This window comes from Diabrotica undecimpunctata, chromosome 5 (genome assembly GCF_040954645.1).
Source record: "Diabrotica undecimpunctata isolate CICGRU chromosome 5, icDiaUnde3, whole genome shotgun sequence".
Taxonomy (NCBI): Eukaryota; Metazoa; Arthropoda; class Insecta; order Coleoptera; family Chrysomelidae; genus Diabrotica; species Diabrotica undecimpunctata.
Window position 1 is genome coordinate 4746607 of NC_092807.1, and position 16109 is coordinate 4762715.

Sequence of the window (16109 nt, forward strand, 5' to 3'; positions counted from 1 at the left end):
CCGAACTTAAAATCAATAAATTATTAATCACGGTTAAGAGTAGAAGAGGTCCGGGAAGAAAATTATATTCCTGGCTTAGAAATAAACTTACAACATACTGATATGATGTCGAAGATTCTATGTCAATGTCCCGCCTAGCTGAGGAGAATCGTTGAACCTTAGAATAGTTTATTAAGACAGTAACTAAAGCGCCTACAAGCTGCTAAGCGTATATACAATAACACATCAAGAAGATTAGAAGAAGATAGCATTTCTGTCATTGTCTTAAATGAACACAAGATCCACGGGATTCATTCTCATTTCTAGCGTGGTTATATGCCAATATTATTGTTTTAATCTTTTTTAGTTAGTTTATTATAGTAACGTACGTGTAAGATTCAGCATAAAACATATCAGAGCAGTTTGGTGATCACGTATTCATTTTCTCAGTATCTCATTATAGTTGTATTTGTTAATGAGTTTAAAGTGGAAAAATCACTTACATATACCTAATCAATATTAACTTATTATTCATAGATTAACAATAGGTCCATTCATAATAAAAAACAAGAATATCAATGGCAATAAATATACTAGAGATATACTTTAGATAGGAACATATTCATGAAAATATTTTATACTTTTTTGGGGGCTTTTTTCCAGTACAATTATGATCATTTCAATATTAAAATCATTCAAACTAATTAATTAATACAAATTATGAAATGGAATTTTTTATGTATATTTTAATTTATAAATAATTATTATTGGTTTTAGTAATGGAATGGTATTATATTTATTGAAAAATGATTTGCTCCATCTACAGGTTAATAGCATAAGCAGATAAAAAATATTTCTGCTGTCTACTTGTTAAAATAAAGTCGATAAGGTAGGTAACCGCCTGTCAAATAACCTTCCATAAGTCTTTTTCAGCAGTTGTCAAAGCACTGTAAGTAAATTTTTACAAATCTTTTATCATCTTTCGAAAATAATTACTTTTTATTAATTTTATATAAAGTAGACGATAACATTTAACAGTAATAATATTCCTTCATACATATTTTTGTAATAAATACACAATATCACTATTAAATAACTAATGTTTTTAGGGTATAGGTTATGTTATACCATTTATTAATAAAAGTCTATTATTTTTAGGCCACAATGGGTAAAATAATGAAATCAGGAAAAGTCGTATTGGTCCTCGGGGGCCGATACGCCGGCAGAAAAGCCGTAGTCATTAAAACCTACGACGAAGGTACCTCAGATAAACAATACGGGCATGCCTTAGTAGCTGGAATTGATAGGTACCCAAGGAAAATCCACAAACGTATGGGTAAAGGCAAAATGCACAAGAGGTCCAAGATAAAGCCTTTTATCAAAGTAAGTAAAAATGTTTAAATACAATGAGAATACCTTACTAGAGTTTAGCTTGATATGTGTGTTGGTGTGTGTGGCTCTGTGACAAAATCGTATTTTGAATGTTTTTAGTATTCCTTCCATTCGCTAAAAATTTTACATTTAGGCATACAATGTTATACATTCCTTGACATTGCTTTCTTATGTTCTGGTATTTTGCCTGGTGTATTATTATTTTCTAAGAGATTTTATTTTGTGATATATTTGTTTTTGCTGTTTTTGTTTATATATAATTCAATCTGATCTTTAGTGACATCTTTTACATACAAATGTTTGGTTTAACATTAAATTTTACAAAGTTTATAAGATACTTCTTCCATAATACTTAATATAATGATCAGATGTGTATTTTTTTGTATTGTGGTGTTATTTTTTGTATAAATCATCTCTCCCTTTGAATTGTTTAATTTATTTTTGTTAATTTTTCGTTATGAACAAATATCAAGTTGTTCTATACTATTGTTAAAACCCTCACACTATACTTAAGTCAGAAGGTTACACGAACTTTACTTTTTATACCTTTCTTTCAGGTATTGAACTACAACCACCTTATGCCCACTAGATACTCTGTAGATTTGGCATCAGACTTGAAAGTTGTACCCAAGGACCTCAAAGACGCCATGAAGAGGAAGAAGGCTAGATTCCAGACCCGTGTCAAATTCGAGGAAAGGTATAAGCAAGGAAAGAACAAATGGTTCTTCCAAAAATTGAGGTTCTAGGCTATAGATTTAATTTTATAATTGTACACTTTTTATTTTGAGAATAAAATGTGGATAAATGTTTGTGTCTGTTTTTTGTGGTATTTATTCCAATTTTAGATGTGTATAATATGAAGAATTGTGGTTTTTGTGAATATCTGGCCACTGTTTATATTTTTATGTGCATATTAAAAAGAGAGATCAATGTTTAAACCTGTCAAGGAGTAAAGTCAGTAGTCGAAGTTCCTGCTATAAGTCTGGTGATTTTATAATTGGCTAGGGTGACCTAACTTTTAGATTAATTGTATTACCTAACAAATAAAAATGTTGAAAGATTCTTTTGATTTGGTAATGCATTTAAGATTATGGTTTATTTTTACCAAGCAGTGATAGGAAATATGAACTGGTTATTAAGCACACTAAAGAAAAAAAATAATATTTTCACCAAATCAAAACATACTGAATACAAAAGTGGAATTATTCAGCAATGTTAATGTGCTGTATTTTCATCATCATTGGCCTGTTCAAGAATTCTCTATTTTGGTCTAGTTTATGTTTTACTTTTCTAATTTTGTAGCTTAAAAACTATGATATCTTGTTCCTTACATCTAAAACTTCAGTCTTCCCCTTGCCCTATATCCTACTGACATATATTTGCTTACTTTTGTTAGTATTGCATCTTCCATCCTTTCTATATGTCATATCAAATTTTTATGAAAGTTATATCTGGGTCCTGGTCTTCTTCTTAACATGTCATACACCAAAGTGCATAGGCGACTATCTCATTACTAGAATTCTGTTCTTGGCGGCGTGACACAGCTCGCCTGTATTGTGTATTCCTGTCCATTCCTTAATATTTCCTAACCAGGATAATTGTTTGCGGCCGGCTCCTCTCCTACCTTCGATCTTCCCTTGTAGGATTAACTGTGGTATTTCATATTTTGCTCCTCTCAATATGTGCCCAAGGTAACCAATCTTGCGTTTTTTAATTAATTTAAAGAGTTCTCTTTCCACGCCGGCTCTCTTAAGGACGTCATCGTTTCGAACTCTATCCACCCAAGGTATGCGCATCATTCTTCTTAATGGCCACATTTCAAATGCTTCAAGTTTGTTGATAGATGTTTTTTTCAAAGTCCACGTTTCCATGCCATAAAGTAAGATGGACCATATGTAGCACTTGACCATTCTGTAGCGTATTTCGAAATGTAGGTTTTGATTACATAGAAGCGGTCTGAATTTCACAAAAGCTTGTCTTGCCATTTGTATTCGGGTTTTTATGGTATGTAATTATTTATACACCAGATCCCATTTTGTTTTAAACCTTCGTAAATTAATAATTTTTCTTTCAAAGGCAACTAATTGTCAAAAAAAAATTGCAGTAGTTATCTGTTTATCATCATTTTAAACATTGAAAGGCAGTAAAAAAGTTTTTACTGGTTTTTTGTAATTGGTACATTTAAATTTATAATAAAATTATCCAAAAGGATTAGTGCATAGACAAAATTTAAAGATACCAATTACAAAAAAGAAGTTTTTATACTGCCTTCAATGTAGCTAATTGTTATTCTTCACTCTAAATTACTGTGTTCAGGTTTCAGTTCCATGTATGGAACTGTTACATACGTGTTTAAAGAAAATGCCGTAAGAATGCAGTGTCTACCTATCTCATGCTGCATTTTTCATAAACTCTATGTAGATACTGCAGTTTTATTTTATTAAGTACAATATTAAAATCAGCTGTTCTGTTTGTGGTATCTACTATGATGATGAACAAGAAATGCTTGTTACTGGAGGGATGAAGGCTTTATGTTAGAAAAAGAAGATAAGGGTGGTCCACGAAAAAAACGAAATATTCAGTTTTACCTCCAGGGAATGATGGCAAGAAATGTAAAGTATTGGCTTGTAGCGACAATTTTCCAGAAGAAAGAAGATTATAAATAAATGATCAATTTTGGAATTTATTGTAAAATGAAAGAATAGCATTTGTTTTTTCGTTGTGTAGGAGAACAGATGTTAAAAGAAGAACAACAGCTTCAGAAATAAAAGATTATTCTGTTTTGTGTACTTTTTCTAGGAGTAATGGAGAAAATATGAAGGTGTGTAAAAAAATTCATGATCATATATTTAGCTTCCATCCTGAAATTGCTCACTATCGTAGGGAACATGCTCATAATCGATTGTACCTTCCGAGCGACATTAAAGATTTTATAGAAAAGTATCCTCGCATTTTAGTATCAGAATGTATATATCGTTGTGAAATAAAGCTAAAAATTTTCTTTTGATAATCTTGGAAATACAGAATGCGAAACGTGTGAGGGTTTTAAACTACACGAACATTCCGAGAAGACTACAAAAACTGTTGTACATGGAAAAAACATATAAATGCTGCAGAAGAGTCCAGACAACTTTACCAAAATCAGAGCTCGAATCTTGAAAAACACACAGTATACGTTTCTACAGACTTGCAGAAGATAATAATGTTACCACGTTTGCCGTTGTATGGCATGAGCACCCTCAACTACTTTTATAAATGAATTGATTATACCTAACAAATTAAATTGAAAATAGATCCCAATCCCTCATACTTGTGCGCCTTAAAAAAATGTGCTTGTATTACAAGCCATCTTATTACAGCTCAAAAATGAGAGAACTTGATTTCTTAAAAAACAAAAGGATAAAAAGTATTTTGGAACGTAAAAACATGAAAATCCCTCCAAAAAATGTAAATTATTGTAGACAGACAGACAGCTACATAGCGAAAATGCTGGAACTATTTTTTATATAATTTTTTCTAAGCAATCCACTTAAGGGCAAGTCTCAAATTGTTAGCACTAACAGAGTATCTGCTTTTTTTATTGATAAATATGAAATATTTACCCAAAACTAAGTTTTTCATAAATTCAAACTTAATAAAACAAAAAACCTTCACATATAAGTAACTTTTAAAATCAGGACAGCTTTGCAAAATCAACCTAATTTTTCTCTGTTTCATATTTTGAGTAGATACCAGTAGCGCACCTAGAATTTGTCACTGGGGGGGTTTTGGTTGGTCACCGAATTTTTTTTATGATGTTGTCATCCTGGTGCCTTTAGTAGCAAACTAATACGCACCTTGATGCGCATCGCCCGCCTTCTTGCATTTTATTCAATTTTCTATTGGCCAAGAGGTCCGAAAATCTCATATAAATATTAAAATGTTTTTAAATATGGGATTATTCGAATCTCAAGGCAGTCGAAGTCGGTCCTTCACGGACTCTCCTAGAGCACTTCGCTCTAGGGGCTCTGCTTGTTTTTTTTTTCTTTTAGACTCTGTGGCTGAGTCTTTTCTACCTACAAACCTGAGTTTTATTTAACCTTAACAGTTATAAAACAAATAGATCTCGTCTTTTTCAAGACGATATCGAAACATAGAGCGTCCGGAGTGGTAATTTTGATGCTATTTTTCCAAAGTATTACCCGTCCGGTACGACAATGTTACCTCCATTTTGTGTCCTTAAAATGGGTGAGTAACAGTGTCGAAGTAGGGCCCTGGGGAGGGGGGTTTAACCCCCCAAACCCCCCACCCCCTGGGTGCGCCACTGGTAGATACTGTGTTTTCCTTATAAGGGAAGAATTTGATTAAATGTTTTGTATATTTGGCACTTCTTGTCATGTCTGATTTTAGTTGCTTAATTAATCTCCTGGCAAATGTTAAAATAGAGATCTTAAGTTTGATGTTTAATAATATGCATGAAAGGTATATTCCTGTTGTCGTCCCTTTTAACATTCATTGTTTGTATCCACAAGTATACTGTCTGAAAACATAACATCAAAGACTCAAAGAGTACAAATCCTGAAGTCTCTTGGTTTTCTTTAAGTTGAACTTGACTTCCCTCTTGCTTCTTTTGTCTGCCGTTCAGTTGAACGGGTTTCCATTGTGTTTTCTAAGTATCTGAGTACAATATCATCTGCATATCTAATATTACTTATAATTGTACTGGTAAGAGTAATACCTTTTTATCTTTAATATAATTCTGGTAAATTTTATCAGAATACAAGCTGAACAGGAGGGGTGCGAACTCGCGCCTTGTTGCACGCTACGCGTGATTAAGATGCTCTCTGTTTACTGTTAACTTTCTGATGCTATTATTCTCATTTAGAGTTTGTTTTTTTAGTACTTCGATAATTTTTCAGTAAGTAGTGGACGTTATCGAAAACCTTTTACTAATCTATAAAATAGGCGAGCAAGTCTATAGCTACATCCCGCTAAAACGTCCAAGTATCAAACAGTCTTTGAAAGATAATTTCAAGAAATAACACTGTAGTTTATAATACTACAGTAAAAGAAAAACGGCAATGCTGAAAAAAAAAAAAACGAAAGACTAAGAATTAATATCAGAAACGAAGACTATGAAAACGTCTCGTGCACAATGAGATAAAACAGTAGAAAGAAATGTTGATAAAATCTCGAAAGGTAAAAAACAAAGATCTAAAAAGAAATGAATGGATTAGAAAAGCCAATAAATTGGTAAATGTAACTGAGCAAGTGAGAAAAGTGTATAAAATAGAAATTTGTACGCTACACCACAGAACACATACGACTGAAGAGATTAGGAAGGCCCATATCTCTGGGAAGGCCTCAGATATGGCCCCTATCCCCTAGAGATTAAGGGACCTTGCCTCAGATAAACTGAAATGGCGATCTTAAAAATGTGGATGGAAACAGCACTATATAGAGACCACTTGTGAAGACAAGGAAAGTTCTATATTTTTTATAAATTGAATAAGACACGTTAGAGGAGGATAATCATTAATCAAATTATTTTATGTTCTCAATGTTTGAACTATTCCTAAACATAGGCCATAGTACATATCATCGAGTTAGAAGTACATATACTATGAACATAGGGCCATGGACGTATAAACATAGATGGACACAGCAATAAGATAGCTTAAACATACACTGTTTTGAAGCTTCGATATTCCTGGACAAGAGGGTAAAGGGGAGTAAAACGGGTATCGATAGACTGTGATACTTCCTCAATGAGCATAAGCGTGCTTGAATTTTTACTCGCGGGGATAATTATTAAGACATTAATAATTGGAAGTAGTAATGATGTATAAAAACACGTTTTTATAGAAAAATAAAATACAATTTTATTTGCTTTAAAATTATTACAATAAAATATAGTTGAGCTCAAGTTAATTTTTTAATAGGTATCAAATAATCCTACGATAAAAAAAAACAATTAAAAAATATACATTTGTCAAATTTAAGTACATACCTATATGTATTGATAATGTATTAAAACATATTTTTTCAAATTGTGACAAATTTGTTTTAATACAATATGAATAGATTCCTCGTAGTAAGGGTTTCTGCTACAAAAATATTTATTGATCGTTCCAAAGCTCTTGCTGGCATTTGACATAAAATTATTTGCAAATATACCTACTTATTAAAAAGTAGGCGTGAAAATGTATAAATTATTGGAAAGCTATTTAGCGAACAGAAATATTAAAGTAAAAATGGTAAATAGACATAATAGAAGACGTCGGTCAGAAATAAATTTTTATTGATTGCGAAATAAAACAGTCTTAGTAAGAACGCTTCTTATGCGCACGGTGTTAACATCTAAAGTAGTCTTCGTTTCATGATGAATTCCAATTTTAAAATATTTCTCAAGAACCAATTTTAAAAGTTGCATAAAGTGACCATCGATTGCATCTTCATCATACATATGGTCACCAAAATGCTCATAAATTGATTTTGGGACATTTTGTATGGTTTTATTAATCAAAATATTCATAAGGTTTTTAACTCGTCTGTTGTAGATATTTATAGTTTTATTAAAAAATCTGAAATATTTTTCAGCTTCCTTACAAGTTTTAATAACCAAAAAGGACGCTTTTGAAAGGTTTTTCTACTGTTTTCTCTGTTGAAGTTTAGAGTAAGTTTCATCATTAATCAGTATTATTTGGAAACCTACATAGAAAAATAAATGAGTTTTACATTTGTATTTACATTTCACTAATTTATTTGAATTCATGAGAAATATTAAATTAAAAAGCTACTAAACAGATCTTTTTAATCAGATGATGTCTACTTACAATTTAAAAATGTCTATACTAATTTCATGAACTAATATCTTGTTCAATACATTAATGAATATAAATAAACCCAATGGTACGCCTATGAAAGACATATTTTAAAATGTAAACAAACAGGCTTTCTCAGTTCCTCATCTTAAATAATGTAAACAAACAGTACTTACAAATTAAATGAGACATTGGGATGTAAATATTTCGTTTTCTTGCAAATGCAATACTGTAGCACCATTATTATAATATCTTTATTTCACTATTTACAAATATCACTTAAAATACAGCGAAAATATCGAAAAACAACTTTTCCTCATATTGGGTAAAAAGTAAACAAACATGGACATGACATGGAACAGCATTTGAAGTTTGACGTAGAGCCATAAGACAGAGAAATGTAAACACCGTTGCCATTAATAAATAGTTTTCAGTGCTTCTACATATAAAATAACTGGTTGATATCTTTTATACGCTATTATTAAATGATACGCACACTATGTGCACACTTGATGTTTTAATTACAATTAAATATATTAATATAAGTAATAAATTATTATTTTGGTTTGATAGCACCTGTAGAGTATAAAATAAATATAGTAATATTTTCAGCGATACGTGAATAAGATATTTTAATAAAAAAACGTGACAACATTTGAAGGTGCTGAGAATGTGACCTAGTCAAATAATTTTGGCTTCACATTTTTATGTAAATAACTGAGTCCATCTGTGTTTATAGGTCCATGCATAGGGCGAACAACTACTGTCAGCTGTTACTCGACGTCAAAAATACAACTGTCAATATATTTCAATTCCCAACATAACCTGTAAGATCTTGACCAAAAAAGTAAAATTACGTAATAAACAATAGTTTTTATTTATTAAACAGTAATTTTTTAGATATAAAAATGGTCAAGGCTTCCGAGACAGGGGGCGTGAAGCCCATGTCGATAGCAGGTCGCTTTATAACCGATAGAGAACGTTTACTTGGAATGACAGCTGCAGAAAGAGACTTTCGCAAACAGTGGCTAAAAGACCAAGAATTGGCTCCTTCCGAACCGAAACCTGTTCCCGAAATTTATAAAGCTACCCATAATCCAATTAGGAGATTCTACAGATATCCTCTAGATACATTAGGTTAGTTTCTAATTTGTGTATTCTAATAGATTGTTAAATATCTCTCTGTATTTTTAGGTAAAATGTTGGAGCCTACTTTGGGATTACAGAGTGCTGCTAGAGTGAGATATTTCACCGGAAAAATTCTTTTGGGCATTGCAGGTGCTTATATCTTAACCTATTATGTTAAATATAATAGCAATGACTGGACTCGTAAAACCGGAATGAGAATACTCAAGTCTAATGTATCGGTACATGAAGGAGATCCAGGCTATCCTAAAATATCTCAAAGGAGTAAACCATCTGATTATGGCGATCGAGGATTCAATGATAACACATTAAACTTGTAGTATATTTATATGAAAATATTTAGTGTTCGTTTTAGGATCAATTATTTGTTGCTCGCAAATTTTAACCATAACATCTTTGTAAAATAAAGTGCAAGGGCTATTATGTACAATATTGTTTTTGCTTTTACACATACAAAAAAATTTCATTTCTAGATGGTTCGGGCAGGTATTTCTAAAGACCAATTACTACTTTAGCTACAAGTGTTATTCCTTTAGTATCTTCAGTATCATTTGGTTTTTTTCCACAATAAATGTCAAAACCATAACAATATCCAGTGGAACTAGTTATCATCCAATTCTTATATCCAAATTTTATGAAAACATCCCCATTGGCAGATTTTTTCTATAATTTTATCTGCTAAGAGTGTAATTTTGTACATATGACCTTTACAATTGCCTATTTTGTACTCTGTCTCTGTTCACAGCGTTGTAAACACAAGAAACTCCTAGGTCCTTATCTAATGACCAGTATAACCTTTCTCTTGGTAATCTGTTATCTTCTTCTTCTTTTGGCATCATAACCCTGAATGGGTCTTTGCCTGTCTGGCTATGTCCTTCCATTCAGATCTCTCTTGTGCCCTTCTTCTCCATTGTCTTATGTTCATTGTTTTCAGGTCGTCTTCCACGTCATCCAACCATCTCGTTCTGGGCCTTCCTTTTTTTCGCCTTCCTATGGGCTTCCATTGTAACATTTTCTTTGTTGTTTTTGCATCGTTTTGTCTCTGCACATGTCCCAGCCATGACAGTCTTTGACTTTTCACAAATCTTACAATGTCATAACCTTCATTTAACTCATTAACCTCGTCGTTTCTCCTGATTCTCCATGTGCCATCTTCCTCTTGTAACGGGCCATATACTTTCCTCAGTATTTTTCTCTCGAATGTCCTGAGTTGGGCTTCATCTTTTTTAGTCATTACCCAAGTTTCACATCCATAGGTTACTACGGGTCTAATCAGTGTTCTGTAGATAGTCATTTTGGTTCTTTTTAGTCTAATAATTTCGATGTCATCAATCTTTTATTAGCATAGTATGTACGATTCCCGCTGGAAATACATGCATTAATTTCGCTACTTACGGAGTTATTCTGATTGATTTCTGTGCCGAGATATGTAAAGGCATCCACTCGTTCGATAGTATAGTTGTCTATTGTGATATTATTTTCATTGTCAGTTATTCTTTTGACTGTCATATACTTCGTTTATTTTGAGACCTCTTTTTCTTGCTTCAGGATCAATTTGTTTGAACACTTCCATTAGTCGTGGCTTATTCCTACTAATGATGGCTACATCGTCTGCATATGCAGTAATTTGTAATGATTTGGTGTTTATATGGCCGGTTATATTGGTTTTTCTGATGACTGCCTCAAGAACTAGTTTGAATAGCATGGTTGATAGGGCATCTCCCTGTCTTACTCCCATGTTGATGTTAAACAAGTCAGTTCTCCATCTACTCTGACTGCGGCTTTTGAACCCTGCAATGTCATTTTTATGAGGCTGATGTATTTCTTAGGTATACCTAGATTACAAAGGTCTTCCAGCATTTTGTCTCTTTTCACACTATCAAAAGCTTGTTTAAAGTCTATATATATATATTATATAAGTCTATGTCGTATTCATAAGCTTTTTCTTGAATCATTCTTAGTATGAATATGTTATCTGTAGTGGCTCTATTTGGTCTGAATCCATTTTGATAATCACCAATTATATTTTCGGTGTATTCTAATAATCTATTGTAGATTATACCAGAAAGAATTTTGTATATTACATTTAGCAATATAATTGGCCTATAACTCTGGCATTCTCTCTTATCTCCTTTTTTATATATTGGCTGTATGAGGCCAACTGTCCATTCCTCTGGCATTTGCTCCTTTGTCCATATTAATGTTAATGTGGTAATCTGTTATACCCAGTTAAATGTAATATTGCAAAAAAAGTTTGCATTTCGTTTGGAGATATTGTAAAAGACTGATCATGAGGACGGTAAAATATAATCGCCCTTAAATACTACCAAATATAAAATAAGTTTTTTATGGTGAATACTTAGGTGGACTTAATTTCTGGTATAAAACCTTTAAAATATATTTTTTTTCTTGATCTTAATCTGTAACTATACCTCTTCGGAAACACATGTACTATGAAACACTATGTAATCACAACTGATTGTATTTAAAGCAAACTGAAGCCAGTTACTAACTACACCATTTATCTTGATAAGAGAAAATGTGACAAATATTCAACAGAATGTTGTAGTAGGTCTGTGGGCGAGGTTCTGTCTAGTCTTCTTGAGAATAAGACATTGTAGATGGTAATAATGAATACTACATAAAAAAAAATGATTTGAAAGTGTCTGTACTATTAAGTTTGCTATTATACAGCATCGTTTGTATTGCAACCAATTGGCTTATTGCACATCAAAAGGGTACATTGGCTTTTTTGTTTTAGAAGCTATTTGTTGGAAACTGGTCATACTGTAGCCAGTTGACATATTATGTTCACATTCACTATTGATATTCATTCCAGGATTCTGGTAGTCTGTACAGGTCTAGATGATGGGTACCATATATTTTTAAAGTTACTATATTAGTGATGGGAAGACCTGGTTCGTTTCTGTGACCCTGGTCTTCCAGGTCATTTGTTAAAATGATCCGTTCATATGAACTACTAATTAAATGTTGTGTAAAGGTCAAGTGTGTAGAGTTTAATATTGATATGTTTATGAATCTTTCTGAGAGTATATGAATTAATGATAATGCAGGACCCGTTCATAGAGATTTGTTCATTAGAACGATTTACATTGTTGTTTACATGTAGAATTCGATATTATTACTATAAATTTAAGAATGAAATATAGTTTAAGGCTGACATTAAGATTTGTATTTCTCAAATCATCTTCAGAAATCACTAAAATATAAAAAAAAAATATTTGAAAAAGTTAAGTAAAATTACAAATTCCATATTGTTATGTTCATGAATGAATGATAATGCAACAATTAAAATGGATTTTATTTCCTAAATTTATAAACAGAACAGACTACGGGACTATTGACTTGACAATTCGAATATATTTAGAGTTTTGCAGCGTAAGGGTTTCGCCGTTCTGGGAAACTTAAATCAGCTTTTAAACAATCCTTTGCGGTTCACGGTTCATGCATTAATTTGACCAAGCAACGTGTCGCGATCACACAGTTCGTTTCGTAAACACGAGACAGCGTCATTCATAGGGTCATTTGAGATCACTCCTCTGCTTTAAGATTATTACAACCTTAGGGCAGTAAAAAGTAATGATCAGGAATAATTGAAAAATAATACTTCTAAAAAACTAATTTTTTATTTTAGTAATACATAAATATAACAATATTACATAATCCAATTGGTAAATATTGATGGGAAAACAACATACAAAAACTGTACACATTAAACAGTTTTTTGATGGTTTAAAAAATGTTTTGTTGAAGGCAATAAAAACTAATACACCACATAACAAATCAAGAGAATATAAAAAGAAAAAAATCACCAAAAATATACATAAAGTAAACCTATACAGATCATAAAATTATTTATATCAAAGTGGTCATTAGAGACAAATACATTCAACAAATGGTCTATTATAATTATAGTTACCTCTTGAAATTATATAAATCCAATAGATTTTTATACAAACATGTCCCATAATACATACATTACAGCCCAATACATAATTATACAGTGATAGAAACTATACAACATCTACCTAAACTTAATAACCAGGTACAGAACAAAAAATACAATTACAGAAAACACAAATAAATATAGGATGAGGTAATTATGGGATCCTTTGGATAATCTCAGTACTCTTGACATAGTTGTGCCCAAGAAACCTCCTGTCTTATCTATATCGTCATCGACATCTCTGAGAAGTCTGTCCTGGTATTTAACTTCGTTTCCAATGTCTATAGTCAACGATTTTAGGACACCAATCTTTTCTTGCAGATCATTAGTCATTCTATCATTTTCATCTTCGATTTCGTTGGAAGTTTGTGGTAATGGTTCGTAGTAGTTACCTGCGTGGGCCCTCCTCATCTTATACGCTGCCACGGTTAAATATGCCTTTATAACTTTGAAAAAATAGAAAATATGTATTTACAAAACTTGGTATTTTGTATCAAGATTGACGTGTACTATAAACGTCAAAATATATAAAAGTGGGGTTATATGCTTATTCTCCAGAATGGATCACATATTCGATTATTTTTATTCGATTAATAAATACCCCTTTGCTCTGTGCTGATCACGGTGATAAAAAAAATAGTGTGTCAAATAAAACTCAGAATAAATAATAAATTGACTTTATCTTACATCGTTTACTACAGTTATATTATCAAAATAGAATCAATTAGCGATATTATCTTTTTTGCTCTAAGTTTCTTTTGTGTTGAAAGACTAGCTTAAATCTTAAAATATAAAACAGAAAACAAAACGGTGGTTTTATATTATATTTTTAGAATGAAATTAATATCCTTAGTAAAAAATTTTTAAACAAATTGTACAAAAGTCTGTTAATTCAAATAATCGTTTATTTTGTGTATTTTCGATTAATCAAAGTTGCGATTAATCGAATTTATATGCTATCTCGACCTTTCCGTAAGATAAACAAAGATACATACTGATAATCTTCAATAGTAAGAATGATATTTAAAATTCAAAAGATTTATTTGTCTCATTATTTACCTAACAGGTGGCAGGTGGCATTGTCAATGACCGAAACTTCAATTTAAGTTGAAATCATAAGATCAAATAAATCTAAGTTTTATTGAGATAAAACAGATTTATTTTTGATTGATTAACAATTAAACGAAAATTTTATAAATTTAAAACGTATGTCGATCAATTTAATAGTTCACATTGATGACAAATGTATCTTGAAAATTAATAATCAGGTAATTAGTACAGAAAGTGAATCTTTTATTATCTCACAGATATGTAATTGTTTACTTTGTTCTTGCGTTCACCAGAATGTATTAAACTCTCGAGATGAGTAATTTTATATGGTGTTATCCAGTGTTATCTCATTAATAAATACTTTTTATCTGCATAAATTTTATTGTGTATCATCTTTCCAGTTGAAACAATGAAATGATTAGGGAGGTATCAGTATAAAGTGCTTTAGGATTTAAAAAATGTCAACGGTTTGGAAAGTGTTAACGAGGAAAAAAGAAATCGATACTGAATCTGTAGAAGAAACAAGACTCTCCAGAGTTTTGGGCACTTTTGATTTAACAGCCTTAGGTGTAGGCAGTACTTTGGGTGTTGGCATATATGTTTTGGCAGGAAAAGTTGCTGTCACTGCTGGCCCCTCAGTTATTCTGTCGTTTTTGATAGCTGCTATAGCATCTGTTTTTGCAGGTAAGGGTCAAAAATATGTTTTATATATAATTAAGTATTGAGTGCATGTGAAAAATTAAAATCCTTTCCTTGTTTTGACATGATTTTAGAAGAAAATAAATAAATAGATAATTTTACTTCGTATTTAACTCTACTGATCAATTTAATAGTGAAAGAAGAACTAAAATAATACATTGATGAGATAGTGAAAATATGATGTATAATTTTCTGTTATAAATTATTAGAAAAAGTTGCTAGTAATCTTTAATTTTCATATTAAAAAAGGTATACTTAAACCATATAGAACAGTATTTGTAGTGTATATTATGTGGACAATGTTTGATGAATCTTTTAATAGTTTCTTGTGTGTGTATGATATAATTTAACAAATTACTAAACATTTATTCTTTGAGATACTTATTCCCGAACATCAAAAACCTAATTTTGTCGTTAGGTTAAATTGAAGATCCTGTATTTTTGCCTTCCATAACATAGTAAATTTGATATAATTTTAGAAATATGTAATAAAAGTCTGTTGTATATAAATTACATAGTTTAAAAGTTATTGTCAATCACTTAAAGTATACTTAAAAAAAATGACTTGTGAAAAGAATCTAATTGCACACTCTCTCTCACTTTACTCTGTCAAGTTTATATTATGGCCCAAATAAAAATACAAGTGTTGAGACGAAAGTAAATAAATAATATGCTGTTAACCAGTCTACTAGGTCATCTCTTTATGCATATTGTAGGATTAGAAGATTCCATCCATCCTATAGCACTACCACCCAATTCAAGATCTGGCCCCCCTTATCAAATCTCTCCATCTGTTACAGTCAGTAGCCATTCTACTCCATAATCGAATGCCAAAGAGATTTCTAGCATCCTCGTCCACATCATCCTTCCATTGCTTTCTTAGTTGTCTAATAGGTTTCTTTCTCCTGCATTCTTGTGTTCAAGTTTTTTTGCAAGCCTGTTTTCTTTCATCCTAAATACATGGCCTTGCCCATACTGGGATAAAGGTGGTTCTTTATATATATTATATATTTCATAATAATTGTATCTGATTTGAAAATTAAAATCATCAAATAGGAAACTTATTTATTATT

General features: G+C 31.3%; 4 protein-coding genes across 6 annotated transcripts in view; 3 read left to right on the plus strand and 1 right to left on the minus strand.

The window, feature by feature from the left end:
* The first annotated feature begins 778 nt into the window (after positions 1 to 778).
* Positions 779 to 2180, plus strand: RpL27 (ribosomal protein L27). Its single transcript, XM_072531404.1, has 3 exons — positions 779 to 928; positions 1138 to 1362; positions 1929 to 2180. The coding sequence occupies exons 2-3, from the start codon at positions 1144 to 1146 to the stop codon at positions 2115 to 2117; spliced, it is 408 nt and encodes a 135-aa protein (XP_072387505.1). The 5' UTR covers positions 779 to 928; positions 1138 to 1143; the 3' UTR covers positions 2118 to 2180.
* A 6705-nt stretch (positions 2181 to 8885) lies between these two features.
* On the plus strand, positions 8886 to 9750 carry ND-B17 (NADH dehydrogenase (ubiquinone) B17 subunit). Its single transcript, XM_072531405.1, has 3 exons — positions 8886 to 9021; positions 9075 to 9311; positions 9369 to 9750. Exons 2-3 carry the CDS (start codon positions 9083 to 9085, stop codon positions 9638 to 9640), a joined length of 501 nt encoding a protein of 166 aa, XP_072387506.1. The 5' UTR covers positions 8886 to 9021; positions 9075 to 9082; the 3' UTR covers positions 9641 to 9750.
* Positions 9751 to 12948: 3198 nt separating this feature from the next.
* Bet1 (blocked early in transport 1) lies at positions 12949 to 13830 on the minus strand. Its single transcript, XM_072530891.1, has one exon. The coding sequence runs from the start codon at positions 13696 to 13698 to the stop codon at positions 13366 to 13368; it is 333 nt and encodes a 110-aa protein (XP_072386992.1). The 5' UTR covers positions 13699 to 13830; the 3' UTR covers positions 12949 to 13365.
* Positions 13831 to 14335: 505 nt separating this feature from the next.
* Positions 14336 to 16109, plus strand: part of LOC140441015 (high affinity cationic amino acid transporter 1-like) — a 57993-nt gene continuing 56219 nt past the window's right edge. For 2 of the 3 annotated variants that reach the window (XM_072531406.1, XM_072531408.1), the window contains exons 1-2: positions 14336 to 14555; positions 14739 to 15021. In XM_072531406.1, coding sequence (XP_072387507.1) covers positions 14796 to 15021 — 226 coding nt within the window. In that variant the 5' untranslated portion in view covers positions 14336 to 14555; positions 14739 to 14795. Of the gene's footprint in view, positions 14556 to 14630; positions 15022 to 16109 lie in introns of all 3 variants that reach the window. The other variant, XM_072531407.1, reaches the window with a different exon arrangement.

Excerpts from the sequence above, each read along its gene's own strand:
- RpL27 (XM_072531404.1), top strand. The coding sequence starts at position 1,144 with ATGGGTAAAATAATGAAATCAGGAAAAGTCGTATTGGTCCTCGGGGGC. Across the intron at positions 1,363-1,928 it reads AGATAAAGCCTTTTATCAAA|GTATTGAACTACAACCACCT; the intron begins GTAAGTAAAAAT and ends CCTTTCTTTCAG.
- ND-B17 (XM_072531405.1), top strand. The coding sequence starts at position 9,083 with ATGGTCAAGGCTTCCGAGACAGGGGGCGTGAAGCCCATGTCGATAGCA. Across the intron at positions 9,312-9,368 it reads ATATCCTCTAGATACATTAG|GTAAAATGTTGGAGCCTACT; the intron begins GTTAGTTTCTAA and ends CTGTATTTTTAG.
- Bet1 (XM_072530891.1), bottom strand. The coding sequence starts at position 13,698 with ATGAGGAGGGCCCACGCAGGTAACTACTACGAACCATTACCACAAACT.